Below are 21,284 nucleotides of genomic sequence, written 5' to 3'. Positions count from 1 at the left end.
TCCAGGAGCCAAGTGGAGCTGCTTTATCTTTTCTTTTCCTGCGAATAACATCTGTTTGAGGACTCCGCTCCTTTTCCTGGACTGAAAGAGGTATTTTGTGTCATTATTGTGTCTCTTCTTTGAAAGCAGCTATGGGATTGGGAAAAAATAACTCAGGGCAGGCTGTCAAAGCAGATGTGCAGAAAGGTGGTGGGTTTCTCTCTCTCTTCCTTTGTAGCAGAGCTTAGGCAGTAAGGAGCCCCTGCCATTAGGATACAGTTTGACTGAAAATACGGAGGATGGGAAAGACAGGGTTAAAGTGTGGGGGTGGATCTGAGCTGTTTCCCATCTGATTTGTTTCTTTGTGTAATCTCTGGAAGTGGAGGAAAACTTTCCTTGTGCACCTGGGGGAGCAGCACTTGCCCATTACCCAGTGAGATGTAAAACTTGTAATTTTTTAATATGAATGTGGCTTGCTCAAATTTCTGTTTGGCAAATTACAGTTCCCATTCCAGCAGAGCTCCCTTAATACATACAAGTTGGAGAGGTCCTAATGTCTGGTGTCTGTGATAGCACTTCTGTTTCTTTCCCTCTTCCCTCTCTCCAGGATACTCACCTCCTGCTGTCTGCACTCTCCTACAGGTCTCCCTCCTGCCCCTATGGGTGCTCCGGTGCAGATTTTCCGGGAAGAGCTGGACTCCACCTGCTCCCCGGGGTCCTGTCGTCCCCCCAGCACCAGCGGCAGCTGGCTCCTGGGCTGGGCAGACTATGACAGCAATGCTACCGGGGTCTTCGGGGATGCCCAGCACAACCACACCAGCATCTCTCCTGCCATCCCCATCATCATCACTGCTGTCTACTCGGTGGTCTTTGTTGTCGGCTTGGTGGGAAACTCTCTGGTCATGTTTGTCATCATAAGGTAAGGGGCTTTGGAGTACCTGTTGGAAGAGGTGCAAATGGCTGCCCCTAAATTGACAGGGTAAGGGAGGGAGTACTTTATGAAAGCTCTCTGGGTGCGCATACATGAGGAGCTGGGAAAAAAAAAGCGGAATGACCCAAACCGTTTCAGTTGCGGTGGGTTTGGCTGGACATGCAGTTAAAGACAGGAGGAGGAAGCTGGTTAAAAGTGATCAATCCTGCAGCCTGCGGAAAGGAGGCTCATGACCCGGCGCTGCGTTCAACGGGTGCCCTCTAGGGATGAGAGGCTGCTTTATCCGAGGAAAAGCTCCAGTGAAAGAAGGAAACTTCTGCAAGGCAGTATTTTTCCCCCCGTGAGGAGACCCTGAGGGATGGCATATGTGTCTAGTTGTGTCGATATATTGCTGCCTTGTCACCTTGCTTAAAAAGATGGGGAAAAAAGGAAACAATAAAGCCAGGTGGAAATGTATAATGTAAAGCAATGGATGTTTTTTCTCTGCCAAGTAGTGTTTAATTCCAGTTGTCATTGTCAGAGTGAAGAAAGCAAAGTAGATGCTGAAATACCTTTGCTACTGTTTTTCAGGAAACTAGAAAAATCTGTATGTTTGTGTTAGGTTTTCATATTAAACCACTTAGTGAAATGCACCAGCACTTACTCTTGCACTTACACTTGGGTACTGGTGTATATTTTATCTTGCACTATGATTTCTTTCTCCTTTTGTCCTTTTCATTTGCTATTTATAAAGATGTTTGGACAGTGTTTATCAGCGTGGTGATGATGAGCAACAAAGGGGACTGAAATAATGCAACTTTTTTGACTCTTGTTTCAGTCTATTTGAATCCTGAAAAAAGTTCTGTAAAAGAAATAGTGGAGTATTTGTGGCTCAAGTAAAATCAGCTTGTACAACGCAAGAAAAATCGAGGTATTGGAAGGTATCTTCTTAGTAAAGCATTTTAGTAAAGCAAAGTTAGTAATGGTCAAGCAATTGCAGGATGGTGAATTAAGTGTCAGACTTGATACGAAGGAAGTTAACTAGAAGCAGTGGAGTTGCTGATGAGGTACTTTATGAAAGATGAGTAATAACCAGGTGAATACTCTTGAATAATGGAAACAAAATCCCCTTTAAAAGTCAGTGCAATAAATAAAGATGCCCATGTCATCATTTAGAGAAACTGGTTTGCTCCAGCTTTGTGATGCTGTAATTTTTATACCCCTGCATGCCTTTTAGCCCTTCATTCAGAGTAGAGATTTTGTTTCTTTTTGTATTTCTCTCGCAAGAAGAGGGGCTCTGTACTTGACGCACACAGCTGCAAAGGCAGAGATTTTCTAAGCCATCAGCTTAGAAAATGATAATTTTCTAATTATCATTTATTTTATAATTATTTAATTATTTTATAATTATAATTTTAACGTTATCTAATTATTAATTACCACTAACAATGATAATTGATTGACTGCTCTAGCAGTGGAAATAAATTCAGACTTAGCCAGAGCCCTAGAAGTGTGTATGGGTTATATTGGTGCGTATTTATATCCTTTTTTCTTTCCTGTTACCCTTCTCAGATTTTTTTTATGAGGGTCTAGCTAGCTATGGCTCGCTTTCCTCTAGTTCCTTCATTAGCCTTTTGCTTCAGTTTCCTCTTGATTACATGACCAAACAATAAATATGACAGAACACCTGTTGTTATACACAAATCTAGTTTCAAGCATTTCTTATGATTTTGAAATGTTCATTGAAGAGGTGTATTTTCTTCATCTTTGTCCTAACCTTTCATCTCCTCCTCTCTTTCCTTCACATCCACTCTCTGAATGACTGCATCTCAAGATGGAATTTTATGACCTGTTGAAAAATGTAGCCTGCAGTGATGTCCCTTTGTGTGGAAAGCCAAGATCTGTGGGAAATTTGTGAAAGGTGGTGGCTAGGGAGAGGGGGATCATGTCTCACAGCCATCCCACCTTGCCTCTTCTCCAGCTGCCGTAGCTCTAAAGGAGGATGGGGACAGTCTATGTCTCTTCCTTATCCTCCAGCTGAGCACAGGGTTTGTGTGAGGCCCCTCACCATTTCTCATCCCTATGAATCACAGATCTGCTCTCCTTCTCCTAACCCCCTCTGGACTGGCAGGCAAGGCAAGCACAGCCCCTCCTCCCTTTGCTTTTTTAAACAATATCTAGTATTGTTAGAATAGGTCAGTTGTAAGGGACCTACGGTGACCATCTAGTCCAACTGCCTGACCACTTCAGGGCTGATACAGAGTCACCTATTAGGTTACACAAACAAGGCCCTTTATGTTCTGAGACTCCCAGTGAAACTGTGAAGTGTCAATGTTGTGGTAGATTCAGAATACTCCAAAGTCTTGAAACGCTTCAGAAACAGGCTCAAATTCAACTATAAGCTGTGGCATAGGTGGGCTTTGGGCAATTCCTTGCTTTAACACCCCCCCTCCACCCCCAGGTGTGGTTTTGCTGCTTCTGCACAAGAGCTGCTAAAAAAGATCGTGGAGACCAGCGAGTCAGCATCTCAGCAACCTGCGCATAGAGTGCTGTGTGTCCGAAATCTCCTTCAGGTGTGGTGCAGTGTGTTTCTGCTTAAGGGGAAAACCCTTTCAGAGTTCCCTCTGACAGAAAAATAACAGGAGAATGGCACCTCCATCACATGTGCAAGCTCCTGAAAGAAAAATAGCTGAGTTTTATACGCCTCCTGTAAATGGAGATCTGTGCTGAAGGGTGAGTGGGACTGGTACTTTAATACAGTGGTGGCAACATGGGCTGATAAACCATGTCTCAGGAGACCTGGATTCTTCTCCTGGTTTTAATACCAGGCTTCAACACTTTTTGCTGTCATGACAAGGTCCCTTCATGACCCTGTGACTTGGATTCGTCATACACAAAATGGAGATACTGGTGCTATTGTAAGCGCCCCAGATTCCTCAGGCACCTTGAGACTGGTTGTTTTTAATGTGTAGAAAGACCTCTGTGTGGATTGTGAGGTGCAACCTGCTCTCTTTGCAGTCATCTCTCATGGTGTAGGCATCTCCAGGAACCCTCCCCGTGTTCACATCAGCTGTGAGGCACGTGCACCGGTCCCAATGGCTCTGCTGTCAGGCCAGCAGCCAGCCAGGTGGGCTGACAGTGCCTGTCTCACACTGAGTCATGGCACATGGGATGGAATCCTCTCCTGTGGCTGCTGCTTTTCCTGGGGAGTGAGTAAGAGAGAAAGAAGGCATCACATTGCCTCTTGCACTGGTGGGAAATGCGGACACTATGTGCGAAACACAATCCTCCTATAGAGAAGGAGAGGAGGCATGAAATGGGTTTCTAGAAACCAGGTGAAGTTATCTAACTCACCTGAGTAACATTATATGTGTGTCTTGGCATGATCAGAACCTATCTCAACCCCAAACCTTTTCTTTTGAGATTGCCTTACCTCTGAGGTCTTAGAAGATATTTCTGCAGGTGAAATAGCTGGCTGAAGTTGCTAAATAAAATTACTTGTCCTCAGAAGCAGAAAGTATTTTTCCTCTCTTCCTCCTCCCTTTTGAATTTATTTCTTTAAAATTTAGTGCTGGTTTTAAGGAAAATCATACTTGTAACAGCTGGAGGGGAAGAAGACTCTGCTGATTACAGTTACAGCTTTAACTACAGTTACAGCTTTAACTACAGTTACAGCTTTAACTATGGATTTGCCCTTATCGAAACCATAAACATACTCTGGTAAAAACTCTCGGAGATGCTGTCTCTTACTGACTCCAGATTCATTTATTCTATGGAAGTATGATACCCTTACTGTTCCCGAAGACACTTACTAGAGAGAGCTGCTGTCATTATGATTGTAAATAGCCAATCCTGTATTCCTTTTAAAGTTATCTTTCAAGTTTCCAGTGAACTGAATAATTTTCTACATTCAGAAATGGTTTTAACAAGAGGCTATGTCACAGATATGTAGATTGATTCCTAAGGGAAAAGAGAAAGCTTCTATTCCTCTGCTTAATGTTGAAGAAAAAATATAACTAATAATACATTTTTGTTCTTATATGCATTGAACCGAGTGGCATCTTATGTAGCAGGAAGACTCTATTAAGAAATGTCATATAAAATTGTCTCCTTTCCAGATTGTTTTAAAATCTTTTCCATAATTTATTCCAAGCAAGAATGAATATATAAAAAAATTATATACAAAAAAGAAATTGATTCAATAATTTGGTTTAAATCAATAACAGATTTCGATTACATCAAAAGATTACTTGTTAATTTGCTTTAAATAACTATTCTAATTTTATTAAATTGTACTTGGAAAGAATATTGTTCTGAAATGAAAAATGAAGCTCCAGAAGAGTCGACCTAACTGGATTACCTGTCCCTTATTACTTGCGGTCGTTATGATTTCATTCTTTTTGGAAATCAGAGGTTGGGCTTCTAAAAGTAAAGGCCAAGCTGTACTACACTTCGTGAAGTTTATGTCTTTTTCCCTTTTTTTACCAGATCAAACAATTGACACCTTTTTATTATCAGTACAGAGGTATCAAATGGATTAATAGCAATTCATCACAGAACCTCAAAGAGCATCTGGCCTTACCTTACTAAATGGAGGTCATTTTGGTAGATTCTGCAGGGTTTGGCCCAACTTGACATGATTTTCATCACAAGTTTAAAGACTGATCATTACCAACAGCTTTTACAGATTGCACAAAGACCAGTGTAACAGGAAACATGGACAAGGGCAAGTTTATGAAACAGTTTTGGTAGTTTGACAAGCACAGCACATCTGAACACAATGGGAATGTTTCTAACATTTTTAATATTCTCTTAGACAATAAGTAAGGGAAACTTGGGGTTTATAAGCTGACAAGAAACCCAACATGAGTTCCCAAATATGTTGCTGTGATAAGAAGAGCTGATACTGAAAAAGCAGAGAAAGCAGAGAAAAGGCTTGGAAGAAGTATTTACTAGAGGCAGTATTGGAGAGAGGCTATAGCTTATAGTGAGTAAAGTGTTTGGCTTCTGAGAAGTAATTTGGTATCCATACAGACACTTCTGCTGGGCTAGCAGCCGGGTAGCCATTTATTTCAGAGAAAGACGTAACTAGAATCCCTGCCTGGAAGAAAGACAAATTACAGGGAACCCATTTGAAGTGGCTGAAAGTGAAAACTTATAAGAACTTTCCAGTTTGGCTGCTGGCAAGGCAGAAGGCTTGAGATCACTTGTCCTCTATCAGAAGAGTGGTGGGGAAGCTCATGCTCCTGGAAGGAGTGAGGAGCCTTAATTTCATTTTTCCTGAGAGAGGATTTTGAATTTGCTGAAAGGGTGTTGGGGCAAGAAATGCTTAACTTGGTGATCTGGATTGCCTGGGATGCACTAAGAGCAAGGGAGGATAATTTTCCTGGATACTTGCTCTCACTGTCTGTTCAAACTATGATTAGTTTGTCCCTTAAGTTGGATTCTCTGAAACAGATGGGTTCCCAAGGAGAGTTTTGATTTCAGTTATATTTTGCTTTCTAAAGGCAAAGCATCCAGGAGAACTTTGATAAACTGTGCTTCTGGGAAATTTACTTCATATCTTTTTTGGTTCTTCCATCCATAAAAAGCATATGATAATTCTTGCAAAGTGTGGACTGTGTGCTTTTCTCCTCAGGGAAGACTGTGCTTTGTTTATTGTTAAAGTGCACAATAGAAGAATATTTTCACCATGGAAGCTACCAGCTGTGCTGCTCAGTCGACTGTATCTTAAAGTTTCCTGCATTTCACTTGAATTATCTCCCTTGGGAATGTGTGTGCTCAGCTGGTCTGTGCTCTGGGCTTCTCTGAGGCAGATGAGGAAAACAAATGAATAAAGTCCAGAGAAAGCCTCCCAGCTGCCTCCTAAGAGGAGCTGATGACTTTTCTCTGAGCTGCCTCACTTCTGATATATTCATTTGTTGCCTACCACATAATCCTATACCTGTGATAGAGTGAGGTCCCTTGTCTCCCGTTCAACTTTATTACAAGAGAGCTGACCAGAGGTTCAGGTCTCTACATATCCGAGGGAGTGAGTCTCTAATATCCGAGTGAGTTGTCCTACAAAACACTGCCAGCAGTGTCAGTTATCCAGTGGCAAAATGGAGACCAAGTACCTTGTTTCAAGAACAAGAGTGGTACCCATACCCCAAGACCTCTGTGTGAGAAATTTCTGAATTCTTTCCTTATTTCCTTCCTGCGGAAAAAATCTAGGGGAAGCAAATGTTCAACATTTGGCCGCTTCCAACCAGCTTCTGCATACAGCTAGCTATGGAGATTAGAGCCTCTCAAAAGAATAAGAAAGAAAGTAATACCCTGAAAAAATCCTTTAGAGCCTCTATCCCCAAAGGCAACAATGGGATTTGTTCTCTTTGCCAGGCAATGTCTGTCCTACTCATTTCCCTCTCCCACAAACACATATGAAGCTCTTTGCTCTGCTAAGGTTGCTCATAGAATCATAGAATAGCTTGGGTTGGAGGAGACTTTCAAAAGCCATCTAGTCCAAACCCGCTGCAATGAGCAGGCACACCTTCAACTAGATCAGGTTGCTGAGAACCACATCCAGTCTGGCCTTAAATGAATCCAGGAATGGAGCATCTACCACATCATGTACTTCATGAAAAAAACCCCAAACAAACCCAAACCTTCCAAGAAATAAGAACAATGGGAAAGTTGGATGTTAGCAGAGACAGAGACTCAGCACTCACCAGGGCAATGTATGTGTCACAAGTAAAAAGGATTAGGATAGGCTGGGAACTCCCCTCAACATGGCTGATCAGTCACTGGAAAATGTTTGCAGCAACATAAAGTTTCTCAAGAGACAGAGTCAGCTGCTTGACAAGGTTTAGGTTCATGTTACCTACAAATAGAGGTCAAATAATTAGGTACAGAGTCTAAGCTAATTGTCTAGGCTCTCTAATAATATTGGACATACTGGTTTTGGATAAAGAACTGATTTTGTAAAATTCTGCATTCTCATTGTTTCAGTTTAAGCCATAATAAATCACAGCACCTTGACATTTCTCTGAGCTCTCCTACCAAAATCATAGAAGCAAAAATGTTGCAATACTGCTGTTTATAACATTAAGCATATTTCTTTAAAAAGAAGCGCTTAAGCTCATATAAAAATATTCCCCTTATCATAAAAGGAGGAAAAATAGTTTGTTGCGGTTTTTTCTGTTTGTGAATTTTTATTAATTTTGACCAGGGTATATGTAGACTTGAACTCTAATTCAGAAGCTATTTTGTTAGCTCAAGAAGGAAAGCTTCCACATCTAACCTAAATCTGCAATATCCTGTTCAAGCTCTGTTTATGGCTAGTTCAGAGGAGTAATAGTAGTGGTAAATTGTAAGGATTTTAATGATACCTGATACCTTCTGACATTCAAGGAGATTATGTTCCCAAGGAGAATAAAAGACAAGATCATGCTTTTCTTCTTTAAGCTGCTTAAAAATAGGCATCTAGAAGTGCTTATTAGTAAAGAGAATTCTACTTCAGGAAACTATTTTGTAGGAAACGTACAACTATTTGTAGGCTCCTAGCGATTTTCATGTTAAAGACAAGCAACCTTTAAATGTGTGCAGTAACAATGTAAATCTTCATCTAAAGTTTTCCAAGGTCCTGTCTACTGCTAAATTATGGCTGTTGTTCAAAATGTAGTAATAACATATAGCCCAATATGAACATACAAACTGCAGCATACTTCTACACTTTTAAATTACCTCAGTCTTAGTTTCATATTAGCATAAACCTTCTCTTCTGAATTACAAAGATCCAAAAGATAGCTGAATCATCTTTTTGATACGGTATGTTTGGAATAGATGTTCCTGGGTTGTTCTTTTATTTTTATTTCCCCCCTGCTGTTCTGATGCAGTATGATACTGAGTGTGCTCTGAATACAGCCTTGAGATTTAGAGCTTCCTGGACTAAGATTTTCAGCCCCTTGATCTCCATATACTTCATTTAGAGGAACCTAGTGGAACAGAGCCTGCATCCTGCTGATAGGTGTTTTTGCAATTTGCTGTTAGATGTGCTTTAGCTTTCATTTTCGTTCACTGACTCAGGTATATGCCAAAAATATGTGTTTGTTATACCTCATTGTATTTCTTGCTTCTGTACTTTCACTCTGCTACTGCAGAATGTTGTAGCGTATTTGCTAGTCTTGCTCCCTTCTCCATCCCTCATTTCATACTAGAGGGAAAATTTTAGCCTTTTACAGTTACAAGAAAAAAAGTTGCTCAAAGCCTCCTTCTCAGCTTTTAATTTTATTAGCTACAGTGTACTTTAGAATCATACTCCTCTCCTGCACTTGAGATAATAACTTTAAGGGGCTCTACTAGTAGATTTCATAATGCATTTTGGTTTTTGTCTTCTTGTTTTATGTTTTTTTCTTCTAAAAGCATATAAGCTCCTCAATAACATGCTTCCTTCTCTCTTACTACAATTTCATTAATGAGCTTAGGCTGGAGATGTGATTTCTTCTTATATACCGTCTTAAAAAATTGTGCAAATTAAATTCTAACAGAGGGAAAAGTACAGTAATAATGAGTCAACTGAGAAAAGGGGAAAATTTTCTAAGGGTCAGTTGAAGCCAGTCTCAAAGAACTTTCCATTCTTGGGAAGTGGATTTAGCCTAAATTGTGATAGTTTTGAAAGTTTTACTTCTGGTACATAAGTATTCATCATTTAAAACTTGCTCCTTAAAAATTGTCATTATATATCCATCAAAAAAATACACCCAAACAAAAGCTTTATTTTTCATCTTACCTGTGTTTCTGCAGAGTTTTCATGTATTTTCCAGTTATTTAAAGTCTACAGAGGCTTGAGGCCTGCTTATAGTTTGACAAGCAGTCTTGAGAGCCACCAACAGCTTAAGTCATCAGAGGCTTTTCTACGTCTTGAAATTAGATTGTAGCACCTAAATTAAGAGGTAACTTTCACTCTTATGTGATACTGAAAAGTTGTCATCTTATTATGAAATTCTAGTATTTAAAAAATCATTTTCTAGATATGGGATTTCCCATGAGCAGTTTTTACAACAGTGATTTATAACTATTTTAGTGGTCTTGAAAGTAATATCTCAAAGACACTAAAGAAATGTTTGTCATTAATTACCACTGTGCCATATATGCTGTAGTTATGTTCAGGTTTCCCCTATCTCTTCTACTAGACTAATTAAAGCAGACAGCGGTATTTTTTTTCCTTAAATGAAATTCAAACCACATAAAATATTGCCTCCTATATTTTGGTGCAATAGAGAGAGTTGTAGAAAAGCAGTTACATCCCTCATCTTATGTTCAAGTCAGGACTCTGTCAGGGTCTACTTCAAAGTGTCTAACAGCAAAAGCAGTTACTACCTTACTGTAACTGGACTTTTGATTAAGCACATATCTTCAGAGCCATGCAGGCATTTCATGACTTTTAGGTGTTTAATTAAAAACATTGGAAGGAGTTTGGATGATTGAGTCAATTTCTCAAAGGCATTTCTGAATTTTATGAACTTCTAAATGAATGTATGATTTAATCTATATTGCCTAACAACTTCTGAAGCCAGTATCTCATTTACATGGAAGCCAATGCTTTCAGGTGAAAGTAATCAAGATATTTATGTTACTGTGTGAGAGAGCTTTAAGGTTGCATCATTAAAATGTGCTTGGACTTAGCATTGCTGAGGTTAACAGGTGCACCCTTTGTTCCTGAGTTAGGTACATACGATCCCTCTGCAGAGCTTGGGAGAAAGAGCTTTGGGAGAAAAGGTAATAAAGTATTTATTGGAGCAGTATCTATTGGTCTCCCTCTTTCTTGTTCAAAGTCTGGCAGAGAAGGGATCAGGCGCCTACTCTAGCTGAGTGTGAAGTGCAAGGAGACATTGTGATCTGTGAACTGGGGTGGATTTGAGCAAAGCCAGCTAGTCCTGGGACTGATAGGCTGGTGAGCTGTGGGGAAGCACTAGATGCACACCAGGTGCATCAAAGTTGGGATTGTTATGTGCAAATGTGCCCCTGAAATGAGTCCCTGAAATTCACAGAGCCTTATGAGAGCTATGGCACACTGTAAGGTTTTCTTTTCCCAGTTATATTTTCACTTATAGTTTTACTTATAGTAAAAGAAGTGAACTTATAGTTCACTTCTAGTTTTACTAGATGCACACCAGGTGCATCAAAGTTGGGATTGTTATGTGCAAATGTGCCCCTGAAATGTGCCCCTGAAATTCACAGAGCCTTATGAGAGCTATGGCACACTGTAAGGTTTTCTTTTCCCAGTTATATTTTCACTCCCATATACAGCTTTGATTTAGTTACATTGGAAGTTGTCTAAATTCTGGTACTGGGATGACTCCATGTTTCTTACTAACTGTGAATGACAAGACATGCTTCCTGTTGGATCAACAGTAGTGAGGAAAATTAATTTTCTTATATGTGCATGCGTTACATAGTAAAAAAATTCGGAATTGCTTGCTTTACATGCACAACATAAGTAGTGAGTGTACAGAGAACATGCTTTATGTTGCAGGTTCAAGAATCGGAATTTCGAAGTCACGTAAAAATCCTGGTACTGTTTTACAGAGGGTCTTTCCTGTTCTGCCACTGGAAGGTTGGGTGTATGAGGGAAAGGGGTACTGAGAAAATAAAGTATATGTGGCCACAGAGTCACACAAACAAAAGAATTGAATTAAGGGTGCAAGGAATAGGAAATGCCAGATATAAAGACTTTCAGATATTTGCCCTTTTCAGGGTTAATGAAATCCTCTCAGTTGTTTATCATTGCTTTTCTGATTTTTTTTTTGAGGAAAAAAGGTCAAAATAATTCCTCGATACATGAAAGCAAACTTTCCCTATCCAAACCCTCGGGCAAGTTTTTAAAGATCTAGAGAAGCAATGATTCAGAAGAACTACTAGTTACTTCACCTCTGCTTATCACGGGCCATTACATTTTATTCAGATATACCTGTATTGAGTCTAGAAACTTGTATTTGACTGAAACACACCCTTTGCAAAGTAGCAGACATTGATTTGGAGACATCAAAAGATGGAAAATTACTCCTTTCTTGTGTAATTTTTCCCCAATAATAATCACCTTAGCTATTAGGAAAAATCTGTCACTGTTTCTGAGTTGAGTTTTCTGGCTTTGACTTTAACTTATCTGTCCTTGTTATGCTTTTCTTTGTAGTCTGAAAGAGCTCTTCAGTACCTGCTATTTTCTTCCTGTGGAGGTCTTCAGACACTGTAATCAAGTCACCTCTTGGTGTTCTTTTTGATAAAATAAATGCTCTGAGCTCTTTTAGTTACTTGCAGGAAGAATTTTCTCCATTCCTTTCACTTACTTTTGTGGCAATTTTTATGCATCTATTCCTACATTTCATAGTCTTTTTTTTTGCAATATGAGCAATTCCAAATATCATCAGTGGTGTCCATAGAAGTAAAATCACATTCCTACTACTCCTTTTCAGACTTTTAATGGAAATAAGCCCATTTTAGAACAGATTTGCAATCTGAATGTTCAGTGAGCTTTTGTTCAGTTTTATATTTGTTTCTTCTAGCTATGTGCTCTCATATTTGTGTTGGAAAGGTGCCTTACGGGCTATGATATGAACTACAGGATGGACTGCCTCCTCTGTTGAGGAGGTTGATCTGGGAAGGTGCAGAAGCCCAGCTCTGATGGGCAAATGCCTCCTTGTGCTCTCTGCCTTTGATCTTGGAGAAGCTCAAAGTGAGGCAGAGGGAGTCTGGACCATTGGGGGTCACACCATCAATGTACAGCTTTTGTTTCTGCTTCCCTTTGGCTCTCTTTGCTCAGAGATTTGTAATGCTTTACTTGAACAAAGATGTTAGCCTGGACATGATATCTAGGTGATAAAAGTTTAGTTTATTTTCTCTTGCAGTTCTCTTTTCTATGCTTCAAACCAGCATTTGGTTTCATTTTATCCATAAATTGTAATTAGAGGGGATTAGAAAAACTGATGCTATTTTTAACATTTTGTGTTGGTCATAGAATGACATTTCTCACCATATTTTAATTAAGAGCTACTTTACATATTGGGCACACTTTGTCAGCACTGCTCAAATTATTTTTATTTTTATTTTTTATTTTTCACATCAACATTTAGAAGGCAAATAGATACATTGCTTTACATGTTCATCAGCTGAACCAATCAAATCTTATATTTCCACTGTAAATTGATGACATGCTGAAATCTAGCTAGACATGTCTCTGCGTGTGTTACATGTGCACATTTTAGTGTAGGCACAAACCTACAAAATATGGGGCTGAAATGGTTTTCAGAAAGAAAATGTGCCATTAAGTATGATAATAAAATTAACAGCAATTAGCGAAAGTAACTAGTTGGAGTGAAGCATTGCAGAAAGGAGAATTAAGTGTGTCCTTATGTTAGCAGGTTCTCCTTCATCCTTTGTGTCCATAGCAGAGCTGGAGCAGTCCTCCATGCCTGAGGCACAGGCTGTCCCCCTAAACTCTCATCGAGACAGAACAAAACAGGTTGCCATCTCAAAAAACCAGATTCTATTCATTTGTGTAGGCTGAGGCTTTTATCAGCTGGACAAAACAAGTGCTTCATTTTGATGAAATGAAAGGATGTAGAAAAAATATTGCTATAATAATTTTTTTCCCCATTGTGACATCCTAGTTAAACAATACTCGTCTTTTACATTAGGAGTCACAAAAAAAGAGGACTGTGAAAAGCTGATGATAAGAAAGGAAAAGAAATTGAAAATGAAGGAGCAAAGAAGGGAAATGAATAAAACTTGTATATGCTGGCATTGTTGTAAGGAATTCAAGGAAGAGATACTGTCATATAAGAGGCTCTCTGGCCTGGAAGACATAACAGTTAACATGGATTCTTACGAGAAAATGGGATAACTGTTCTTTCCACAAAACAAACCCATAAATCTCACAATCACTGACAGTTAGTTATAAGAAAAAAAAACAACCTGAAAATACTTTGAACACTTGCAAATGTAGCAATGATACTTTCTTGTAGAAGGATTTAAGAAGATAGAATTGAAACCAGCATTTGGCCGATTAAATATGTTCATATACCTGCTTTTGCCTGTGGTGAAGAGTTCTAACTGCTAACACAGGTACTGAGAGACTGAGTCAAATGTGTTTACTCTTATTCCAAGGGTCTTGTATGCATGTGCACTTCTGTCAGAAATGACAGAAAAAAGCCTGACTGATAAACTGTGACATATTTCAATGTGCATAATCATATTTTGAAGTAATAAAGCCTTACTCATTTTCTTCTTCAGGTACACAAAGATGAAGACAGCAACCAACATCTATATTTTCAATCTGGCTATGGCAGATGCACTAGTTACCACGACTATGCCTTTCCAAAGCACTGAGTACCTGATGAACTCTTGGCCATTTGGTGATGTGCTGTGTAAAATAGTTATTTCAATTGACTATTATAACATGTTTACCAGCATATTCACACTGACTATGATGAGTGTTGATCGATACATTGCTGTGTGTCACCCTGTGAAGGCTCTGGACTTCCGTACACCTCTCAAGGCAAAGATAATCAACATCTGCATCTGGCTATTGTCCTCATCTGTTGGTATATCTGCAATAGTTCTTGGAGGTACCAAAGTCAGGGAAGGTGAGTGTGAGCATTCAAAATCTAGTCTTTTTGTTTCTCAAATTACACAAAATGTAGCTCTGAATATTGATTAAACTTAATTCCTTCTTCGAAAAGTATGGCTTAATTTCTGACATTTTGAAATATATTGTGGAACATTACAGTATAACATAAACTATTTAAGCTCAGATGCCTTGGCCAACTAAAAGAACAAAACACACTTTGAAGTTTGTCTAGTCTATGCTAGAGTTAGACCATAAAAACTTACTAGCAGACAGCAGGGGGAAATCCGGAATTTGCTCACAGTGGACAGATCAAAGATCAATTTAGGATAAAAAATGAAATGTCAGCTTAAGGTGTTTTTGTAGGTGTTGTGAGAGTAGTTCTGATGAAGTTCCAAGAGCAGAAACTAGATTGCTTGTTATTAGTATTAATATTAAAACTATCATTTGTATTAAGTCTTGTAAGCTTATTGTCAACAAGCTATTTCACAGAACTTGATGGCATGGTGAAGAAAGGAAAAGTCAATAGCTGGAGAGAAAAAAACATGCTAAGTGAGTCAAATTCTTGTTTATAAAGGGATGGGGATAGAAACTTGGAAAAGCTGAGAATAAGGATCAATAAGGATCAGCTGAGGAACAGGGAATACAGACCATGGCAAGGGAGCAACTGCAAGAACATTAAGCCAATGAGCTCTGTATGCAGACTACCTGTAAGCTTTGCTTGAGATTTATAATCCATAAATGACTGTGCATTTAGTCACTGTAACTAGTGACTCATTACCAAAACTGCCTTGCTATGGGGTTAATCTTATTTTGAAAGCCTCCTTGAGAAGCAAAGTGGAGAAACATTCTCACACACATATATACTTCATACCTACAGGCATGACTGCAGTGCAGGAACATCTCAGTGTCTTCAGAAGTCTTGAGGATTCCAATGATGTCCTTGGGTTGGGACCATCCTGTTAATGGATGGCTTGGTAAAATACAAGACATGTATATTTATTTGCTGGTAGTCTTGTTTGAGATGTAAATGATAATTTGGAAAATTATTAATAATTTTCTGAATTAACAATCTTTTCTATTGAAAGGTTTCACTTTACATAAAGACACTGTTTTGTCCATCAGAGGCAATAAATTCTGCACATTTAAACTGTTTGGCATGGACCAGTGCAGACTAAACATTTCTGTAGTGGCTGCTCAAGGGCTTATTGATTTGGCTGAAGAGATATAGATTTTGTTCTTGCTGTTGGCCTTCTGGTGGGTAGGTGACAGGAGAGTCCTCTGCAAGCTCTTTCAGCCCTTTGGGGGATCAAGTGTCCTGGTCCGCAATGCTGTAACTCTCCTCCCCAGTGAAGTTTTGACAGGCTGTATAAAACAATGTCTCACTTGAGAAACATTAACTTCCAGGCATCTTCATTTGGAAAGAATGGTTGTCTCACTACATATTAAATATTGGCCATGGTTTGGAGCACGCTTGACTAGCAGAATATTCCTGTCATTCACTGTATACATTGCATTCAGATCAAGGGGCTGCTCTCAGGTCAGCAATGATTAAATGCCTCTGCCATACCATGTGTCAGGCAGCCTTTTTTTTTCCCTCTTGAAACAGAGACTAGTAATGCCACAGCTCAGCTGGGCCAGAGAGAGTTGGAAATTATTAGCAAATGCTTGTCAGTCCCTCCTGTTCAGCTCTGCTTGTCTGATCTAAGGTCTCCCTTGAGCATCTAGCACCTATTATCCTGTCTAGTGTGTTCATGAATTGCACTGACAAATGCTGAAGGGGAAAGCAAGGATCCTGCCCATGCCTGACAGCTGGAGCTTAGGACTGAAACTTTATATTACATTGGACAAAATAGTTGCTCTTTACATGATACAGGGCCTCTGCTGTATTCAGATTTAATCAACAACTATACATCAAATGGAAAGTGATCATATTTAAAGTTCTCACCCCATGCTCAGTTAGTCCGTTGTATACTCACAGTACAGGATTTCCTCCTAGTAATGTGCTTCTGGGTACATTTTCCCTGCAGAATAAAATTTACATCTGTGTAAATATTCCCTCTCAGGAGTTAACAGAGCTTTTCTTGCTGAAGAATTGTTCACTTTAAAAAAATAAATAAACTAGAGGTGCTATTAGTGTTCCCTGTAGTAGTATTCCATTTGAGTACAGAGGAATATGAATGCTGAAAGGTGACACAATTAATAACGCAACTAACAGAAATATATACCCTATGTCAAGATTAAGATTAATCTTAAATGGCAGCCCATCAAACACTTAAAAAAAATATATTTCCACTAACATAGCATCTAAGCTGAAGTATTTTTCATGAAAGATGTCAATATATTTGGAATACTTGGCTTTCAGAGTGGAAAAGGTCAGCATGAAATTTCAAGTACTCAGTTTGTGACACTGTATTTAGTTCTGCATCTTTTCAGGCAACAGGAATACAATATAAATTGTATTTTAATATCTTCCAATGTTCCTGAAAATTATTATGATATTGTGCATTAAGACAGGGATCTTTGTTGATTATTTGCTCTTTGCAAACTGGAAAAACATAAGTGGGTTCTGTACAATTCATAGCATTACATATATCGAGTGGAACACAGGAATATTAGTGAATTTAGGATAAGGTTTTCCATAGAAGGTAAACTGTAATGAGATATAAGACAATCATTACATTTGTATTAGATAATTTGGAATTCTAAAATGCCATTGCCAGCTACAAATTATATTAAAAGGTAGCAAGCATGACTTAATTATTTTGATAAATATATGAAATTATGCCAGTAGATCTGACAGAAGAGACAGTTTCCTCTGGGAGGTGGTTTCAGTGAGTAACTGGATGTGGTCCAGAGCAGCCGTCTCTGATCACACCTCACTTTTGTCCAGAAAGCACACTGGGATGCAGTTTTACTAGCCTAGATATTATAGCTTCATCCTGATTTATTGCTGCCACTAGGCCATGACCTACTACAAACAACAGCAATAATCAATGTGAAAACTTCTTTGAAGATGATTGTTGACATTTCTAGAATAAAATTAAGTGAAAATAGCTACACTTACGAAAACCTAGATCATGAAGGATTTAGAAAAGTTGACCAACTGTCAAGACCCCATTAAGTTATACTTGTACTATCAGCTTAGCATCCCCCATCAGGCTTGAAATATATGCCTTTTCACTTTTCAGCTTTCAGAATCATCCATTAGTTGTTATATTTTTTGAAATGAAACCACAAAATGTTTAGCTTTGATTTCAACTTTTTATTTGAATGTTTTAGCATATCACCCAGTAACAGCTTTCTGATATCTAACTGCAGAAATGTTTGTATGATGCCATAATAATAACTTCCCCCCTAGCTATTTTTCAAAACAAATTATCTGCAATATCATCTTGATTTGTGAAGCATTTCAATAGCAGGGAAATATGTTTTGATGGAATTTTTCTGACTAGTTCTCCTGGAGACTGATATAAAAGAAGTGATGTGCAAGAGTATACTGAATCATTTCATCCTTAGATTCAATAAAACACATAAGCATTTGTAGAGGAATGACAAAGTCAGTAGGGAAAATGAAAAAATCCAAAGAACAATGCAATGTTCAAGAGGATAAAATATAAGCCATAATTTAGAGTGAAAAATCCCTGCGTTACCTTGACTTGCCTTCAGTAAAGTTTAACTGCCAATAGTAGTTGTAAATTTACCCCTTCTCTCGCCTTGCCATTTATCTTGGTTTTTGGTTTTCTGTATGGTTTATGTGCTGGGAGGATTCAATGAGATCAGCAAATGAAACCTCAAATGTTTAATTTCTTAGCAGTCTCCTGTCAGATGGAATATTTCTGGGACAGTCTATGACTCTGAATCCCGGCATGGGCAATCAGAAGGGAGTGTGCTGGTGTCAGGGGCTCAGATACTGCAGTCTCTGCGCAAACTGAAGTTTCAATGACATGTTCTGCAAAAAAAGCAGCTTCTGCTTGACCCCATGCACACACATTTTATTTAACTGAAAAGAAGCTGTTGTCAGGAAATAAGTTTTTCTGAATGCAAGCACTTACATGTATCCCATTTGCACTGAAGAAGGCACATGGGAAAAGATTATTACACAATTATCATATATAGGCAAAATCTTGCTACGATCAAAACCTCATTCGGCTCCCACCATTCATGATACCAAAAATCTGTCTCCACCCACAGATAAGAACATATGCAGTTTGATAATAATTATGAGATTTCTACTCTGTTGAACATGGTACTCATTCTGGCTTTAAATGTCAATGAAATTCAGATGGAAGCATCTTTACAAATTTTTGGTTTTGTCTTCTACAGTTTTAGGTCTTCCCATGGGAAACAAATTTTATACAATGTTATGCATTTTAAAAAGATCCTATCTCAATAATTTCTAGAGACAGCTGCATACAACCAGTTTTAATGGTAATCGAAAGTTTTTCTTGGAGTGATTTAATGATAACTCTGTTTATTAATATCACATTACATGATAATCACTTTGCCTAGCTTATGCTATGATGATTAGACTATTTAGAATAATAATGAAGCAATTTTCTTTTTGCTTCTTTCATTCCCAGATACTGCTAGCACTGAATGCTCCTTGCAGTTTCCAGACAGAGATTACATGTGGTGGGACATCTTCATGAAAATCTGTGTCTTTGTCTTTGCATTTGTTATTCCAGTTCTCATTATAATTGTTTGCTATACTCTGATGATCCTGCGCCTTAAAAGTGTACGGCTTCTCTCAGGGTCTCGAGAAAAAGATCGAAACCTGCGTCGCATTACCAGGTTGGTTCTTGTGGTTGTGGCAGTTTTTATTGTCTGTTGGACTCCTATTCACATTTTTGTGCTGGTTGAAGCCTTAGGGGATGTGTCCCACAGTACTGCTGCTATATCCAGCTATTACTTCTGTATTGCTTTGGGTTACACCAACAGCAGCCTCAATCCCATCCTTTATGCTTTTCTGGATGAAAACTTCAAGAGATGTTTTAAGGACTTCTGCTTCCCCTTTAAGATGAGGATGGACAGGCAGACCACCAGCAGGGTCAGAAACACTGTGCAAGACCCAGCTTATATGAGGGAAGCAGATGGGACAAACAAACCTGTATGACTAGTCGTGGAAATGTCATCTTACTGTCCTCAAGAGGGAGAAGAGTCCAATGACCTAGGACTGACGCAGATTACTACTGCGGTTTGAACTAAACTCACCCAGAAAGAAGTTTCTGGAGTATTTCAGAAATCCTAGTAGTTGGAACTGAAGCAAGTTTGTTATCAAGAAACAAGAACCTCCTGAAAATAAGATCAAATGAAAAGGACTTGGCTGGTGGTCAGGTTTTGGCACCATGTTTGCTGTACTTGAGCAGGTACTAATACACGCTTTTGGAAAGACAGGAGATGATAGTGTTGTACCAGCTTATTTTGGATAATGAAGGTTCTGGTCTTTCTCTTTACAATACGTAAGGTTATATTAAGCAACATTTGATCATAACACTGAGTTATGCCTAAAACTTCTGCCCCAGTGATGATTGCTTCTTAGCTACGTAGTTTGACAACTTGATTTGTCATACTTTTTTACAGTGAAGAGTGTTTAGGTTTCTGCAGAGCAATGTCAGAGCTAAAATCAATATTGTCTTCAACTAATATATCTGTAACATTTGTTTGTGCTGTGGAAATCCAATTTAAGCATGATCTGCCTACACACCAAAGTGATTTTGTTGTATCTGTGTATGGTAAAGCATTTTGGCATTTAAAAATGTTGGGATTTAGGGAGAACTGTTAGTATAGTTTTAGCACGTATTCAATCATCTGTATGTAATGTTTTCTGTGTGTTAATTTCTAAGATGATTGTATATTTATTGATTGTGAGTAATATAATATGCACTTTCAGAGTCTATTTTGAGCAAGAGGCTAGAAAACTTCAAATACTTCACTTGTTGCAAAACTGATGGACAACTGCCACATACACTACATGGAGTGAAATAGTCAAATTCCATTTTCAATAAAGGAAACAGATAAACATACTTAAAAATAATGCTGTACTTCTTTTTCTGGACAATTTGTAAGCAGACTAAAATAAATATTTGATGAATTAGAAACAAGTGAATTAGCACATGGATTAACTGGATTGATGGAAATGAAATGACGATTAAATATACTGGCTGCTTTAATGACACTTGACTGGAAAAGTTCATATTTTATTGATGATTATGCATTTTCTTTGATGACAAACCTATGAATTTAGTAAATTTATCTGTTTTCCTGTGATGGAGATGCCAACTCTAATTACTACTACACTAATTACTGGCTTGCTGAAGGTATGTGTATGGTAAAACTGAGCCTAACTTTTAGTCTGTAGTCTTTTTCTTTTAACTGTTATATATTACAACCCCTACCACTGCTACTGCTGAAGTTTGGAGGAATGATCTCATTATCTTCACTGGGAACAGATCTAGGTACCAGACACCTTCCTGGTACCTTTGTTCTTTATAAAAAGTCATGACTGAAGTGGGTGCTTTCATTACATGGCAAATTTTCTCAGAAATGCAGTCTGGTTTGGTTCTACTGGACCAAAAATCCTTTATACACACCAACATAAATCAGGAGATTTCCTCTTAGAATCATAGAATAGTTAAGGTTATGACCACCCAGTTAAGATCATCTAGTTCCAACCACCCTGCCATGGGCAGGGACACCTCACATGGCCCAGGGCCCCATCCAACCTGACCTTGAACACTGCCAGGGATAGAGCATTCACAACCTCCCTGAGCAACCCATTCCAGTGCCTCACCA

At 38.6% G+C, this 21,284-nt stretch overlaps 1 protein-coding gene across 2 annotated transcripts; it reads left to right on the top strand.

Moving 5' to 3' along the window:
* Positions 1 to 638: 638 nt before the first annotated feature.
* Positions 639 to 19,605, top strand: OPRK1 (opioid receptor kappa 1; the record flags this gene model as incomplete). 2 transcript variants are annotated; one of them, XM_080611762.1, is made up of 3 exons in its annotated part: positions 639 to 898; positions 14,156 to 14,508; positions 19,073 to 19,605. In XM_080611762.1, the coding sequence occupies 3 exons, from the start codon at positions 639 to 641 to the stop codon at positions 19,603 to 19,605; spliced, it is 1,146 nt and encodes a 381-aa protein (XP_080467888.1). The 2 variants fall into 2 exon arrangements, with proteins under 2 accessions (XP_080467888.1, XP_080467889.1); XM_080611763.1 differs by having other exon boundaries at positions 14,156 to 14,512; positions 19,083 to 19,605.
* Positions 19,606 to 21,284: the final 1,679 nt, after the last annotated feature.

This window comes from Psittacula echo, assembly GCF_963264785.1.
Source record: "Psittacula echo genome assembly, chromosome: 2".
Taxonomy (NCBI): domain Eukaryota; kingdom Metazoa; phylum Chordata; class Aves; order Psittaciformes; family Psittacidae; genus Psittacula; species Psittacula echo.
The sequence above is the reverse complement of the archived record's forward strand: the minus strand, read 5'-3'. Positions and strand labels throughout refer to the sequence as shown.